We start from the raw sequence: 17,393 nt of genomic DNA, 5'->3' as shown, positions 1-17,393 counted from the left end.
CCCCCAAGTTGATGGCTATTGCCATTCAGATGGCGTGCATGGGCTGCATCTTGTGATCAATTGTGGGGTTTTTAATATTCTGTTGGGAGCCACCCAGAGCGGCTGGGGAAACGCAGCCAGATGGGCTGGGTATATTATTATTATTATTATTATTATTGAAGTTTGCACCCCGATTTCATCTGATTTCAAAGGGCAGCTCCCGCCCCAATCCCAGGGGTCAGATATTTGAAAACCCCAGCGACCTACACGCCCGGAGGCTCCGTTTCCCCCCTTGCATTTCTTCCCCCTTCATAGTCCCTCTGCGACGGGAGGTTCTGGGGGCGTCTCTGGACGACGGAGAGCCCCCCCCCCGGCCCGGCCCGCCCCTCACCGGGCGGCGCGCTGCCCTGGGGTGGGGCCGAGAGGCGGCGCCCCAGACCCCGCGCCCAAAGGGGCGCCTCGCGCGCGCGCGGCTGGCGGCGGGGGGAGGAGCTCGGCGCCGGAGAGCCGAAGCGCGCAGGCGTCTCCGGCCCGCCCCGCCGTCTCTGGGGGAACGGCGGGCCGCGTCACGGAGTCGGGCGCGCGCTTCCTCCGGTCTTGCGCGGCCCGCGGGGCCCGCCAGAAAGGACGCTTCTTCGGCCGCGCGTTGGCGGGGGAAAGAGGGGCAAAAGGTATGTGCCAAAAGGAGAGGGGGGCGCAGAGGAAGCCGGGTGCACTTCTCGGGCGGCGGCCCGTGGCATTTCTGGGCAAAACCCCGACCTGCGAATGGCGTCTCACACCAGCGGCAAGCGGCGAGGATGTTCCCGGCCATTCCCGTTCCAACCTGGGCGCAGGGGCGCCAGCGCGCACCATCGATACAAGACGCAGCGCGCACACACACCATTTGAATGGCAATGCCCATCAACTCGGAGTTGGTTCTTGTACACAGTGACTCTTCTGAAATTCGAGATGAACCCCATTGTGCCCCTGCTATACTGTAAAGTTGTTCCAAAGGATTATTTCAAAGACACCTCCCCCCATCTGTTCTCTGGCTTATGCCAACTAGCTGCAGTTTATCATAAATATCTCAGCCTGAGCCCTAAACTGTAGTTACTGTGGTTTATTGATTCAGTTACAGATAGGTAGCCGTGTTGGTCTGCCATAGTCAAAATAAAAAAGTTCCTTCCAGTAGCACCTTAAAGACCAACTAAGTTAGTTCTTGGTATGAGCTTTCGTGTGCATGCACACTTCTTCAGATACATCTGAAATGTAGTCAGCACATCTGATTATGCTGAGAAGCTTCTTCGGAGCAAGCTGGTTTTATGGCGGCACTGGCATGGTGCCTTCTCGGTGAGCAGCTGTTGCCCCACTGCGTTAGCTGCAGGTGCATCCCATGCCACATTTACCTTCCATCACCTGCTAATGTGTTTCAGCTGCTTGACTGCTCACCTGTCTCCAGTTTCAGATGTACAAAGAGGAGGTATGACCCTGAGTCCCTTCTCCAAACTTGTTTCTAGCAACATTGCAAATCTTTGTTTTGCAAGCTAAAGTCATTTAGATAAGGAACTTGAGAACCCTCTCTGGCAAGCTCAGCCACTTGCTGCTCGTTCACGTACCTAGAATAAAGTGTTCAAGCGAGATGCTCCTGGAATGAGCGGTGCATGGGTGTGTGTGCACTAGTGAAAAAAAGCCACCCATTGTTGCTTAGCAATGGGATCTCCAACCCTTTCTCACTCGCACTCCTTCTTCCCTCCCTCTCTTCTTGCCCAATCTGACTTGTAAGCTGCAGAGAGAAGACAAGAAGTGCCTAAGAGATAGGCGGCTGAGTGAGAGGGGCACACTATGGCAACTACCAGTGACCGGTCACCACGCAGTAAGTGCTCCAATCATTTGGGACTGAGGGGTGGAGAGGGGACTGTACTTCCCTTGACTGATCTGCAGGAGTGGGCCTTGTTGAGCACGGATCACATTTGCCTGCCGGTACGAGAGGGGAATCAATTCTGTTGGCTCAGCAGAAATTAACCATACACTTTAGCTACTTTGTGACTAAAAATCAGCTATCTCAAAAAGGAAGATGAAAATAACTACAGTAACACATCCACGAACATCTGCCTCGTCTGGCATCCATTCCGGAGAATGTCCATGGCAAACCCAGAAGTACCAGAACGGGTTATTTCCGGGTTTGCCACTCGTGCATGTGCAGAAGTGCTGAATTGCGCATGCGCAGACGCGGCGCTTTGCCCTGCGTCCTTTTCAGCTAGCGGCCGGGGCTCCGAGACGGATCCTGGTCACAAAACAAGGTACGACTGTATTTTGTGTGCGTGCCTTTTGTTTTGCTACTTTTGTAAGTAATAAAGTTGCACTCTTTCAAGCTTTTCTCTTTGATGCGGCCACAAGGACTAAAATCCTTTTCATAAGATGAAATTGGTAGCAGTTACTTCCTATTGCATTATTCTTATCTAAAGTACAGGGCAGAGAGCTTTCTAAATTGTAACGTAATTGTGTGACACATGTTTATAGTGCTGGGTTGTTGAGCTGAACTCTGCAGAGCCTTTTCAAATATTTATATATTCCGTAGGAGAGGGAACTAAATAATTTAACTGTTCCCCACCTCCATATGAAATACCCCAAAATTCAGTTGAGTGTGGCTTATGTTCATTCTAGGTTAATGAATATAACCTGCCATATCAGACTGAAGCCCAAGTTAGCTCGGTGTTTTGGGTCAAGCAGTGGTTTCCCCCCAAGTGCCTCTGAGAAGTTCACAAACAGGGCATGTTATTTATCAGCTCATCCTTCTTTATCCCCCCAGCATAGGTTACTTATAGCGAGAGTGGACATTCCATTTACCTAATAGTGTCATAGTTCTATTAATTTATCTATTAATTTATCTATTTTAAATATAAAACGCTGCCTTAAGTTAGTTACTTCTTGTATATCTTTGATAACTGGATGGTTTGAGCTGTTCAACATTATGCAGAGCCCTGCATAATTCAAAAGCCTGCATGCACTACCAGTGTTAAGTCACTGGAATTGTATTTATATACAATCATCATTCCTTGTCACTGTCCCTGTACTGTCCATTGTGGCAGTTCGGACAGAGGGGTCATAGAATCATAGAATCATAGAATCATAGAGTTGGAAGAGACCACAAGGGCCATCGAGTCCAACCCCCTGCCAAGCAGGAAACACCATCAGAGCACTCCTGACATATGGTTGTCAAGCCTCTGCTTAAAGACCTCCAAAGTAGGAGACTCCACCACACTCCTTGGCAGCAAATTCCACTGTCAAACAGCTCTTACTGTCAGGAAGTTCTTCCTAATGTTTAGGTGGAATCTTCTTTCTTGTAGTTTGGATCCATTGCTCCGTGTCCGCTTCTCTGGAGCAGCAGAAAACAACCTTTCTCCCTCCTCCATGTGACATCCTTTTATATATTTGAACATGGCTATCATATCACCCCTTAACCTCCTCTTCTCCAGGCTAAACATGCCCAGCTCCCTTAGCCGTTCCTCATAAGGCATCGTTTCCAGGCCTTTGACCATTTTGGTTGCCCTCCTCTGGACATGTTCCAGTTTGTCAGTGTCCTTCTTGAACTGTGGTGCCCAGAACTGGACACAGTACTCCAGGTGAGGTCTGACCAGAGCAGAATACAGTGGCACTATTACTTCCCTTGATCTAGATGCTATACTCCTATTGATGCAGCCCAGAATTGCATTAGCTTTTTTAGCTGCCGCGTCACACTGTTGGCTCATGTCAAGTTTGTGGTCAACCAAGACTCCTAGATCCTTTTCACATGTACTGCTCTCAAGCCAGGTGTCCCCCATCTTGTATTTGTGCCTCTCATTTTTTTTGCCCAAGTGCAATACTTTACATTTCTCCCTGTTAAAATTCATCTTGTTTGTTTTTGCCCAGTTCTCTAATCTGTCAAGGTCGTTTTGAAGTGTGATCCTGTCCTCTGGGGTGTTAGCCACCCCTCCCAATTTGGTGTCATAAGGTGCTGCATAGCAAGGTGGGAAAGAAAATGAGGTGGGAAAGCAGACGAGGAAGCTTAAGGGCTGTGCTCTTGTGCGTCTGTCATGCTGCTTCCATCATGATTCCATCACGCTGAGCAGAGTGCAGATGCAAGCCCTTAGTGGACCAAATGACAGCAAGGCGAAAAAGAAGCAACTTGCTTCCCTTCAGCTCAAGGCCTAATGGGGAGTGGGAAAGTGTATTGTTCCCATACCCCTGTCGGATGACTCCTGCTCTGAGGATCGGGCTCAGGACGATCTGGACCCTCCAGAAACTTAGGAACAACCCAGAACAACACCCAAGGAGCAGCCATGACCCTCAGAAGGACCCTTTCTGCAGAAAGGGAGCTGAGCATCTGAAGCAGGGGCAGAACAACCCCTTAGCCCCAGGAGTGATGGCAGCTCTGGTCAGAAGCAGCTCTGCTTGTGGAGTAAAGGGCTACTCAGGAGTAGGTCCCTCAACATGTGAGGAGCTCTCTGCTGAAAGCTCTAAGAGGCAGCAGCTAGGCCCAGGATATAATTCTGGAGCTGTGGTTTAGAAGCCCCAGTGGGAGAGTTCTGATCATGACTTCTGTTTACCTGGCCCTTGCCTGAATCCTTCTTAGATCTGCTTGCCTGAAATTGGACCTTGGTGAAGTTCCTTTGGAGAGGGATGGAAATAGTTTAGGATTTTAGGAGTAGGTCAAGAATGGACAGTAGAATATAGCAGGTTGAAAGGGACCACATGATTCACAAGGACCTAAGTTTTGTGCATATGTCCCCACCCACAAATATTCCCACCCAGATTATTCTCACCCTCTAGTGTGCTCCGAGCAGAAATAAGCACTGAATCACAATACAATTGGACTAGATGTGTTCTGATCCTGTCTATTAAGTATGTATTTTCCTTGCTAAAATGAATTTTTCAGGAAACCCACATTGGTGCCTCTGCAGGCAAGAATGCTAATTTGCCATTCTCACAGATGCTATGACATATATGAGGGTTTAGGAATCCCTGCTTTCTACCTGAAAGTAGATCACATGCATAGCTAGAAGAAGGTTCCTTTTAAGATGGCACTATGTAACTTGATCTTTTAAAACATACCGTATTTTTCGCTCTATAGGACGCACCGGACAATAAGACGCACCTAGATTGTGGGGGAGGAAACAAGAAGAAAAAGATTTTGAACCCCAGAAGCCAGAACAGCAAGAGGGATCTGGCTTCTGGGATAGCCTCTTGCTGTTCTGGCTTTGGGCATAGCCTATGAAGCCTCCGCAGGGCAGCGGGGTACCTTCACCCCGCTGCCCTGCGGAGGCTTTGCGCAGCCATCCCCAAGCTAGAACAGCAAGACGGAGTGCTGCACAGCGCTCCGTCTTGCTGTTATGGCTTTGGGCTTAGCCGCGCAGCCTGCATTCGCTCCATAAGACACACACACATTTTCCCTTACTTTTTAGAAGGGAAAAAGTGCGTCCTATAGAGCGAAAAATACGGTATATTCAGTATGCAACATGTCCTCACTAAATCTCTCTGCGTTCTGATCTCTGCCTTCTCATGAGTGCTTTTACTCTGATTCTGGTTCCTTTCCCCACTGAATAGCTGTAACTTAATCATAATTGTTCTTGAAGGTTGGGGATCTGCTGTCTCCCATTTTTTAAGCAGTTTTGAAATGCTGAGATTATTCTCAAAACTTTACTTTTCTTTTTCTTTTTTGGTAGAGGGGTGGTGAGGAGGAATTGTGGCATGTCCAGAACTTACTCAATGTCCCTAGGAGCCACTCAGTGTAATATTTATTTTGTTATCCTCATTCCCCGTCTGACAATGTGTATTTAAAATTACATCCATAGAATGACTAACAATTGTAACCTGATACTTTCTTTACCCTTTGAGTATTGTTCAACAGTTTTCTTAGCCTTTTCAAAGGCTAAAATCCCTTGGCAAAAATCTTTCATTTCCCTTTTGTTTAATCTTTGCAGTCTCTTGGATTCAGAACTACCATTTTAATTCCAAGGCACTGGCAGTATTTTAATCCCCTAATCAAGCAGACTAATAGTGAATAGAAAACAGCTGTGAATAATGAGGAAAAGGTGTTTTAGGAGACGTTAAAGATTTGACATTTATTCCCATGACAAATGCAGGAAGATGAAAACATTGTGGAGTTCATTCTTTATTTCTAGTGCTGTTGTTAAGATGGCCACAGGGGTCGTGTCTCAGTACATTTTTATGAGCCGTGGGGGTTTTAGGAGTCTACACAAGTTCACACGCAAGGAGCAGGATCTGTATTTAGTCTGTCAGATACAAATCTTGATCGTAGTCCTTGATTTTTATTTTAATGAAAGGAGAAATGTTGGCCTGTTTCTTTCCTGGCTTCAAGTGTTACACCAGTATGGTGTAGTGGTTAAGAGCGGTCGTCTCGCAATCTGGGGAACCGGGTTCGCTTCCCCGCTCCTCCACCTGCAGCTGCTGGGTGACCTTGGGCTAGTCACACTTCTCTGAAGTCTCTCAGCCCCACTCACCTCACAGAGTGTTTGTTTGTTGGGGGGGAGGAAGGGAAAGGAGAATGTTAGCCGCTTGGAGACTCCCTAGGGTAGTGATAAAGCGGGATATCAAATCCAAACTCCTCTCCTTCTTCTCTATTGCTGTAAAGAAAACTGTCCCTGAAGAGCCGCTCCTCATTTGTATTCCTAACATTATTGTTGCACGCAGACATCCTTTCACAAAAGCATGAGGAAAGAAGTTAGAGTGGATTTCGTAAGAAGTCTGCTTTTTCCACCCACTGCCTATTGCAAAATGGCCTGAGGATCCCACTGCCCTTGACTACATTTCATGCAGGCATTTATCAAAAGATCCCAGAGTACAACATTAAGATCATAATGTATGCACCATAATAATAAAAACATAATATACAGCATAATGGGGGACGCGGGTGGCGCTGTGGGTAAAACCTCAGTGCCTAGGACTTGCCGATCGCATGGTCAGCGGTTCGAATCCCCGCGGCAGGGTGAGCTCCCGTCTTTCGGTCCCAGCTCCTGCCCACCTAGCAGTTCGAAAGCACCCCTAAGTGCAAGTAGATAAATAGGGACCGCTTTATAGCGGGAAGGTAAACGGCGTTTCCGTGTGCTGCGCTGGTGCCGGCTCGCCAAAGCAGCTTCGTCACGCTGGCCATGTGACCCGGAAGTCTCTCCGGACAGCGCTGGCTCCCGGCCTCTTGAGTGAGATGAGCGCACAACCCTAAAGTCGGACACGACTGGCCCATATGGGCACCTTTACCTTTATACAGCATAATAATAACATAATCATAATAACAGTCCCCCCAGGCATTTAACAAGCCATAGATTATTTTAATGGCTCAGGGCTTGGGTAAAGAGGAATATTTTCACCTGCCATCTAAAGACATGTAATGATGGCAAGCCTCTCTGGGGAAAGCATTCCACAGATGGGGAGCCACTGCAGAAAAGGCCCACTCTCATGTTGTACAAAGTTAATGTTCATGTTAATTTCATTCCTGCCCAATTTTGCCTCTGGCCCAGGCCACCACTGGCATGTAAACCTCCCACCAGGAAAGTTTTCTATTTTATTTTTTTAAAAGATATTTATTGAGAGTTTTAAACATTAAATTCACCAAACACATATAAAACCATCACCCATATACAATAAACAAAGGAAAAACAAAATAACAGAAAGAAGCAATGATAACATATAATAACAAACAAACAACAAAAACAAATGTCCAAGAACCATATTTTCTTAACCTTTTGGACTTCCTCACATCTCCCATTCCTGCGTTCCCAATTATAGAATTATAAACAGCAATTTATCACCTTGTTTCAACTCCTATTTTGTAATTTTCAAATATTATATCTCCGACTTTCAAATATTTTTATCAAATACTTAAACACTTAATTTAGACATAATGTTATTCCAAAATTTATCTTTTTCTCAAATCTCACTTATTCTCATATTTCTTTCAACTAAATTGCTGGTTCCGTGTTATTTTCAGTCCTGCATCCTTCTTAACACTCATACAATTTACAATGTTTTTGTAGATAGTCCTTAAACTTTTTCCAGTCCTCTTCCACTGCCTCTTCTCCCAGGTCTCGGATTCTGCCAGTCATTTCTGCCAGTTCCATGTAGTCTATCAGTTGCGTCTGCCATTCTTCCAAGGTGGGCAAATCTTGGGTCTTCCAATATTTTGCGATAAGTATTCTTGCTGCTGTTGTTGCGTACATAAAGAAAGTTTGGTCCTTCTTTAACACCCTCTGGCCAACAATGCCCAGAAGGAAGGCCTCTGGTTTCTTAGAGAAGGTATACTTAAATACCTTTTTCAATTCATTGTATATCATTTCCCAGAAAGCCTTAACCCTAGGGCAAGTCCACCAGAGGTGAAAGAATGTTCCTTCAGTTTCCTTACATTTCCAACATTTGTTATCAGGCAGGTGATATATTTTTGCAAGCTTGACTGGGGTCATGTACCACCTATATATCATTTTCATAACATTTTCTTTCAAGGCATTACATGCCGTGAACTTCACACCGGTGGTCCATAACCTTTCCCAGTCAGCAAACATAATATTGTACCCAATGTCCTGTGCCCATTTTATCATAGCTGATTTAACCGTTTCATCTTGTGTATTTCATTTTAACAGCAAGTTGTACATTTTTGAAAGTACCTTAGTCTTAGGTTCTAACAGTTCTGTTTCTAGTTTCGATTTTTCCACCTGGAATCCTATCTTTTTGTCCGAATTAAAAACCTCCTTAATTTGAGCGTAATGTAACCAATCTCGCACTTTATCCTTTAATTTCTCCAAACTCTGCAATCTCCAAGTATCTCCATCTTTTTCTAGTATTTCCCAATATTTCGGCCATTTGGCCTCCATATTGAGTCTTTTCCGGGCCTTAGCTTCCATTGGTGACAACCACCTTGGGGTCTTGTTTTCTAGTAAGTCTTTGTATTTTATCCAGACATTAAACACTGCTTTCCTGACAATATGGTTCTTAAAAGCCTTATGAATTTTAACCTTGTCGTACCACAAATATGCATGCCATCCAAAAGCATTGTTAAATCCTTCCAAATCCAGAACATCAGTGTTCTCAAGAAGCAGCCAATCTTTCAACCAGCAAAAAGCTGCTGATTCATAATACAACCTTAAATCTGGCAGGGCAAACCCCCCTCTTTCCTTAGCATTAGTTAATATTTTAAACTTTATTCTGGGCTTTTTGCCCTGCCAGACAAATTTAGAGATATCTCTCTGCCACTTCTTGAAACACTCCACCTTATCCACAATCTGTAAGGTCTGGAACAAAAACAGCATTTTTGGCAATACATTCATCTTTATAGCAGCAATTCGGCCCAGGAAAGTTTTCTAAAGGGTATGTAGCCTGTGGACTGAAAAAGATTCCCTATCCCAGTGTAGTGTGATTTGGAATTAGTTTACTGGGATAGATGGGATAGATGTTGTCTGATCCAACACTCCAGTTCTTAAGTTATTGTTTGTATTCTCTGTTTTGATAGAGCAGAACTTACCAGCTAGATTGGTTAATGTACGGTCTTACTGAGAGCCTTGATTGCCAAACTATAAGATTTCAATAATAAAACATGTTTTTTTTTAACCTTAAGTGTCTCCTTTCAAAGTTTATTCCTCTCTAACTCAGATTTCCAAATGCTATAAATGTTTTGAAAAGTTCTCTGAACGCAGTGTCAGATTAATCTCCAGTGTGAGGATTCTTTTGAAATTTATGGTATTGCTCTCTCCTGTACAGGCTTGCCTCCAGCTCCAGGCGCCTCGGGGACAAGCTTTGCGGAGTTTTCCATGAGAGAGCGAATGAGAGAGAAACTGAAAGCTGCACGGGTGAGACTACGTGTGTAAAAAGTTTAAAATGAACTCTGGTGGTTTAGTGCTTATCAGTCTGGAAATGGAACAGGGCTGCCCTAAGACAAGGAAGAAGTGGCTGCCTACTTGGAGACTCACTCCCTAGCCATTCAGAGCTATCCGTGGTTTCCAAACGCTTGGCAATTTGGTGAGCTTCCTGATTTGAGGACATAGAGTCAAGAAAATAGTAGAGTTGTTCCTCTCAACTGGGGAGAGGATCTCCCAAGTCCACGTTGAATGCCATTGTAAATCACATTGAAGACATGAACTCCTGTATCTGTGGAATGGGGTGCAGGGACTGAGTGGGAGGAAAGCGGTGCTATGATCCAACCAAAGCTAGGTGTGCGTGAAAACAAGGCATAATAACTGCTGTACCCACTCCAAACCTGAACCTCATTGGAAGAATCCTTCTCTAGGCTGACTGGAGGCTGACCATTGCACTGTGGAGAGCGTACTAACTTATGGTCTGTGCGTGTGGTTTGGGAGCTGCATGGCCAGGGAAAAAACAATGCTATCCAGGGTTGTAAAGACTGCAGAGAATTATTGGGTGCACTCTTCCCACCTTAGATCAAATCTATGCTGCCAGGTGCCATAAGAAAGCGGCAGTGATAGCACATGATAGTACGCACCCCGGAAATGATCTCTTTCAGCTTCTGCCTTCTGGAAGAAGCTATAGGGTTATAAAGGCCAGGACTAGCCGCCTGAAAAACAGTTTCTACGCTAATGCAATTCTGGTTCTAAATGCAGCATAAAGGGTTTCTGTAGTATAGTGTGTTTTAAAATGGGGTTTTAGAGTTTTTAGGGGTTTTTGAATGTTTTATGTAGTTTTGTAGTAGTTTTATGTAGTTTTGTAGTAGTTTTATGTAGTTTTGTGGTAGTTTTATGTAGTTTTTATGTAGTTTTATGTAGTTTTCAATTTCATTGTTATGCAAGGGACAATGACAATAAAGATATTGTATCGTAAACTAGACTAGAGCACTCCTAGGTTAGAGGGGTACACTGCATCATTCTCTTGCTGGTCCCAGTAATATACAACATTTCTGGTTTTTTCCTTAACATACCTATTAACGTGCTGCTTGCTGACACCACATGCTTTCTGATAAGGACTCTTGTTACTGATTTTAAACAGCTAATTTCACCTGTTCTAATAATAGATTGTTGGAAATATTTGTATTCTAAGTTGAGATTTGCCAAGATACTTAAACTGCTATGAAATAATATCACAATCTGTACACAGTGTGTTCATGTTAGCAAACCAGAAAATTGAAAGAGTTGGGCTACAACTTTGAAGCCAGGAGATTGTGTATGCAAGAGTAGCATCTGGGTAGAATTTGGGAGTTTCTTCTTCGTCTGCCCTAATAGCAGCTCTGTGTGGAAGTTTTGTGTAAGCTGCCAAGCTGTTTTTTGTACTTCCTGGTTGTGGACTGTTAACGGAAAGCAGCACATAACTAATGAAAGCTAAGATTCTTCCCTTTGTTTAGTCTAAAGCAGAAAGTGCTCTTCTGCAAGAAGCCTCAGGTCATCATCTGCGGTCCCTGAAAAGCCTCAGAGGGAGGAAAGAACAAGCTAGTTTGGAGAATGAGGTGAGCAGATTGTCAATCCCTGTGTTCTTTCCCCTCATTACATCAAAATATTTCACAAGAAAGAGATGGGTTGTCTGACATTTGGAAGGTTAATTTAATTCCTTTTTGATGACTTATACCAGTTCTTACTCTTATTTTTTTGTAAACCATTCCCTGTTTAGCAGAAATTGCGCACGGTAAGCCTGTACACTGAGAAGGAATCACTAAGTTTTAGGGAATCAAATGAAAGTTGCAGCCTATGTGAGGTTGAGCAAAATAACCTTTTGCACCAGACAGGTGCCCTAGGTGTCACCCTTAATTGTGTCAGCATCGCCCTTGAGCCAGTGCCACCAACTGGACTCATCCACTTCAGCCCCGACTGGGCTAGGCGAGCTGGGTAGCACTTCCAGAGACCACCTTCTGCACAGGAACAGGTCAAAGTGCTGTGGACTCGCAGCTTAGAGTTGTGAGCACCGGATTAACTTCCACAAGAAGACAGTCGTCGCACAGCAGAGTACAGCAGAGTCTAGCAGAGTATATAAACAACTCGGAGAGCAGCTCTGTAGAATATCTTCTTTTATTCTATCTACAACTATACAAACTATATACAGAGCTTAATGAGTCTAAGCATAAATGAATGCTGCACTGCACTGAGTGTCTGCAGCTGCTCTTAGCAGCAACCTTATCTCTACACACGATCTCTAACACTCAGTCTCTCTCTCTCTCTCCCCAACACTGACTGACTGACTGACTGACTCGGTGCTGGAGCAGAATAAGTAGAGAGCAGAACACGCCTCCTCCTCTCTGGAGAATCAGCAGACTCCTCAGGAGATTCTTGGATATGGGAGGGGTGAAATCTCCTCAAATTGTAGTTCTTTCATGTTGTTATGCCCTTCCTCCACGGCGTTCAGGGCAGTTTTCATGATGTCCCTTGTTCCCTTTTTACCCCTCTGACAAGTCTGTGAGACGGGTCAGGCTGAGAGATGATGCCTGCCCTAAGATCACCCAGTAAGCTTTGTAGCTGAGGAGGCATTGTTTTGTTTTTAATTTTGCGGCTGGACAAGTGTGTGTTTTATCAACCGGCTGTTTTTTATAAAGAGATAGGAGGTTTGACTATTCCTGTCATCCCCAATGGAAAAGGACCGAGACCTGACTCTGCAGCGTTGAAAACCCTTGCTTGTGTTGGTGATGCTTCCATTTCAGTTGAGCAGGCATTAACCGCTGCTTCCAGTGGCTGCAGCTCAGCAGCAATAAGTGGGTGAAGGGGACAAGTCCGGAGTCAGACTGAAGCACCAAGGAACTGCCTTATCTTTCCCTCCCTCTCTTTCTTTTTTCTTTTCCTTCTCCTTCTGCAATAAGGCTACATTTTAATATTTTAATGTTTCAGTATTTTAATGTTGTATTTTTTAATTTTGTTTTTAAGTTGTAATCATTTAACTTGCTTTTATTATTGCTTGTAAGCCGCTCTGAGCCCAGCCTTGGCTGGGGAGGGCGGGGTATAAATAAAAATTATTATTATTATTATCACATGCCCAAAAACTGAGTGGGAATTTGAACCCAGGGCTCCCTAGTCTAACTCTAACACTCTGTCTGCTGCTCTACACTAGCTCTCTGTATCATGCGCCCTCCAGAGCTTGCCAGAACTATTATGTTCTAGGGCAGTGGTCTCAAATGGAATTGGGCACTCAGCCCTTAAGCCCCATTGCAGAGCCACAGAGGGCATGTATTGTAGTAACACTGCATGTAGTGATGCCATGAACTGGCTTCAGCTTGGAGCACAACTTGACACACATTTGCTGTCTCTAACACTGGCCAACCTGGCCTCTGCTGATAGAGATGCAGGGTGTGTGTGTGTGTGTGTGTGTGTGTGTGTGCATGTATATATGCATGCACAAAAACATTTTATTTTATTTAGATCCCCCCTCATTTTCCACATGTTGCATGGCCGACATGTGACAAGACCTAAAATACACACTTCCCCACATTCTACCACTCATAATTAACAGTGCTCATTAACAGTGTGTGTGTGTGTATGTGCAGGTAGATGAAGGTGAACTGAGTGCAACAGAAGAGAATAAATGCAAGGTGTCAGCAAGAGTAAAGTTCCATGATTCTGTCAAAAAAGTCAAGCAAAAATCACAGGTAAGGGCTGATCTTATTTTGAAATAAAACGTGAGGTGTATAATTGCAATTTAAAATAGACAGGCTGAGCCAGCCAGTCCTTTATGTGTACCATCTGCTATGGGCTGCTTTCCTTTCCCCAGAGAGGGATTTCTTGGGGAGTGGTCCCATTCCTGGAGCAGCAGCAGCAGGAGGAGGGGGTGGGGAGTGTGTGGCAGGTGACCAGATCAACCCTGTAGTTTGTAAAGCAGCCTGCAGTCTCTCCAATTCTTCTGCATAAAGAGGCCTCCCTTCTCAACTCCAAAAGTATGCACATTCAGGATGTTTGCTTCAGTATAAATGAACAAAGTAAAACAGTTCTTTATTAAAAAGTAATAAACATATCAGTTGGTTGACAGTATAATCCCAAGGCTTGCTGAGCCTGCAAATATTTGCAGAGACTACGAAATATTAGCTGCTGCGTTTAATGAAAAGATTGCGAAACGTGACTTTTCAACAAGAGAGTTGGCTGTATATGATGCACAAGTTCAAATATTTTGGTTTGGAGTGTACAAGTTTTTTTAAATAAAAAATCTGGGGGAAGCAATCTGTGTTTTTGTATTGTAAACCGCCCTGTGAACGGTGGTGTAGAAATATAAATTAAAAAATAATTTTAACGGTTTTGTTTTCATTGAAATATTGCACTGTGAAACTGATCTATAATTACCTTTTTTCCATTCGTTCCAGACTAGTTATCCTTCTTCTGAAGAAGCCTATAATTTCTTCACTTTCAATTTTGGTCCTGAACCAGAGAATGTTGTGGATGACATGCAAGACAAGACTAAGGGTGTGTTGAATCTAGATGGCAAGGAGAGGGAAAATCAGGAATCTGCACTCAGCCCCCGAGAAGAACAAGAAGAAAATGAAATGGTACTAATGAAATTATGTGTCCCTACCAGTTTGGGCAAGGTTTTAGTGTTACATTATTTGTTTTGTATGGTATATGAAACTTGGAAGTGTGCAGCCAGCAGCTGAAGGGCAGCAGAATCCTATCTATATGACTATTTGACTTGTCCTTGCATATTGAGCTTAATGGTACACCTGACATTTAAGCACATAATGTCCACCAGCCCAGACTTTTGTCTGAAACTCTGGCGATGAACTGCAAGAAAGTGCGCTGCGATGCTGACCTAGTGAGACCAATATTCTAACTTAGTAGTTTCCTGAGTACAGGCGTGATTTGTGCAAGCATAGCCTTTGTGCTGAAGATGCTTGAGTGTAATTCTGAAGTGATGGACATGAGGCAGGAGTTGATAATGCAGGTGAGCTGCGCACAGGTGAGCTGCATTCAGGCTGCCGGCCAGCCCTATGGAGCCTCCTTTTATTGACACAAATATGCAAAAAATATGCATTTTGGGCTGTGACCTTTACACATCTTCTGGTCCTGAGATAGTGGGGTGGTACAAAGTTATTTTGGCACCTGTTTCCACCGCATCATTTTCCCCTTGCACAGTGTATGACGAAGGAGACAAAAAGTCTCAGAGACAAAGGTTACAGACAGGACACCATAGACTACTAAGACCGCAAAAGGTTAGACAGAGGGTACGATGTTCAGACAGCTGTGGCTTGTCTGTGAGGGGGAGTGTGCCCTCCACCCCAAAGTCACGCGTGCAGGCAGGCTGAGGCTGCCTGCGGGTGGGGAGTGTCCTCCCTCTGGACCCAACGATCATCCCTACATAATTCAAATAATGAGTGGGAAGTCTTTACTATACCAGCAATGCGGTGGCTGAATAAAACATTTGCATATGCAGACCTGTGAAGTATGGTGTCGTTTGTCCAGGGATTGTGATGAAAACTTTTTTTAAAAAAATGTTTGCATGTGAAATGCAGGATGAAGAGGAGCATCTTGTTCCTGAAAAAGAGGGTGATGACCTATTCCTTATAGAACACACAGCCCCGGACTTCCTAGTGACCAAACCTGCAGAATATGAAAGCTACTCTGCACGCGTGCAGAAAGAGAGAGAAATATTGTTCACCCCGAGTATGCGAAGAGGTATGCCTGGCGTATTTTTACTGTGAGGTTTTGTGTGTTATTCAAGTTGTTAATTTGCCACTTGTAGTTGCAATAATTATTAGTCGAGCTTATTGGTCTATAAGTAAAGGACATGTGTAATGGGTTTAGGGGTTGCTCGTGCGTAAGTTGGCGCCACTGCTGGCGAGGTTACCTGGTTAAACCCTTTCTGACTGAACAGCCTCCAGCATCGTGACTGTCTCAGTCGCTGGCAGAATCCGTCAGTGGGCGTTTCTTGAACCTTTTCCAGCATAAAAGTTGTTTGACGCCAAGTCTCCTCCTACTCTCCCTGCGCGGAAGTCTTCTGCGCAGGGAGGGTGTGGGCAGCGGAGTACCCGTGCTCTCTCCGCTGGTCTCCGGCGAGGAGTCTTGGAGCATCCTCTCCGATTCCCCCATCTGCCCCCCTTCTCTACTGGTGTTACGCTGATTTCCTTCCCCAGCAGATGGGCTGCCTCTCTCCCTACTGGGACCCTCTCCGGCATCCCTCTGGAGCCTTCCCTCCACCTCTAGCTCCGATGGCAGTTCCCTGACATGTTTTCAGAATGATTGGGATATGAAATAATTCAAGATATATTTGGTGTACAACAAAACAATTCTGAAATGCTCTAGGTGGGTGGTTTGTCTCCTACATTGCCAAGGAAACATCCATCCAGACCTTGATCTGCCAAGAACAAAATACCTGTCATTAATCTCTGTTGGCTATCGCTTCTCAAAAACTAAATGTACCCAATACTGCAGTCCAAAGCACAGTTAACATGGAAATACGGTAGTGTCAGGGGTTCAGGAGCAGAGGCGAGGGCAAGGGAGGAAACAGAGAGTGAAGGGGAGGAGTCCAAAGGAAAAATGAGTGATGACGACGACCCGAGATCTCCAAGTCTTTCCAGTGAATCGGAAGATTCACAGAAAGGAGCGCCAGTGACCAGAGCAAGGGGGGAGCTTAGGGGGACACCCCAGGAAGAAGGGACAAAAGGGGGTTCAGAGAGCAGCAGTTGGAAATCGGGGCCAACGTCCCCAACAGAGCGCAGTGGGGAGGAAGGGCACCAGGCATCGGGATCAGGCGGCTCGCCGCAGGGGGGAGGACATGAGTCAGGAGTGGCCACACCTCCATCGGAGAGAGAAGAAACGGTCAAACGGAAAGTGGGAGGTTGGGCACGCGCGCCAAGTTCAAATGCACAGTAAGGCGGCACAGTAAGCAGCCCGGAAAGGGAGCCAGGTCCTAAAGCCCGCCGCAAGGAGACAGAAGGGTCCGGGGGGTCAGCGTCAGAAGAGTCCCGGAAGGAAGAGACCACGGGGGGCAGAGGGACCCAGAGAAGAACGGTCAGGAGGAAAAGGTGGAGTAAGGCTAGGGTATTAAGTTGGTGTACAGGAGGCGGAGACTCAGACGGAGCTTCGCCGGTCTAGCTTATAAGACATAGAGTTGCGCGCTACAGCTTGAAAATGGAAACTGTAAATCAATAAAGACTTTTATACAGTGAATGCTGGCTAGCGTGATCCTCTGTGAGCTCGGATCTGGAAGCAGCTCTGACAGGTAGTTTAAATAGCCTCTATTTCTTTATTTTTAAATTCAAAGTCAGAGAGCCAAATCACAGTGAAAGTAAGGATATGGTCAGGTATGTAATTTACTGATGGTATGGAAGTGACATGATAAGCTGTAACTTCATAAGGGATTTTTTTGCTGTTGCTGCAGAATTCAGAGGGGTGGTACTAAGGGGATGTGGTTGCAATGTAGAACTGAAGCTGCAAGACCAAGACTAAACGTACATGATGAAGGGCCAAAAAAATTTCATTAAAATTACAGTGCGCTCTCTCTCTCTATATATATATAAAACATTCAGCCTGAATAATTGT

At 45.1% G+C, this 17,393-nt stretch overlaps 1 protein-coding gene across 2 annotated transcripts in view; it reads left to right on the top strand.

Moving 5' to 3' along the window:
* Positions 1-535: 535 nt before the first annotated feature.
* Positions 536-17,393, top strand: part of CC2D2A (coiled-coil and C2 domain containing 2A) — a 66,975-nt gene continuing 50,117 nt past the window's right edge. The window contains exons 1-7 of one of the 2 annotated variants that reach the window (XM_082238499.1): positions 536-650; positions 1,742-1,831; positions 9,703-9,791; positions 11,294-11,395; positions 13,415-13,516; positions 14,222-14,404; positions 15,365-15,527. In XM_082238499.1, coding sequence (XP_082094625.1) covers positions 1,801-1,831; positions 9,703-9,791; positions 11,294-11,395; positions 13,415-13,516; positions 14,222-14,404; positions 15,365-15,527 — 670 coding nt within the window. In that variant the 5' untranslated portion in view covers positions 536-650; positions 1,742-1,800. The remainder of the gene's footprint in view (positions 651-1,741; positions 1,832-9,702; positions 9,792-11,293; positions 11,396-13,414; positions 13,517-14,221; positions 14,405-15,364; positions 15,528-17,393) is intronic. The other variant, XM_082238500.1, reaches the window with a different exon arrangement.

Source organism: Podarcis vaucheri (assembly GCF_965113315.1).
Source record: "Podarcis vaucheri genome assembly, chromosome: 9".
Taxonomy (NCBI): Eukaryota; Metazoa; Chordata; class Lepidosauria; order Squamata; family Lacertidae; genus Podarcis; species Podarcis vaucheri.
The sequence above is the reverse complement of the archived record's forward strand: the minus strand, read 5'-3'. Positions and strand labels throughout refer to the sequence as shown.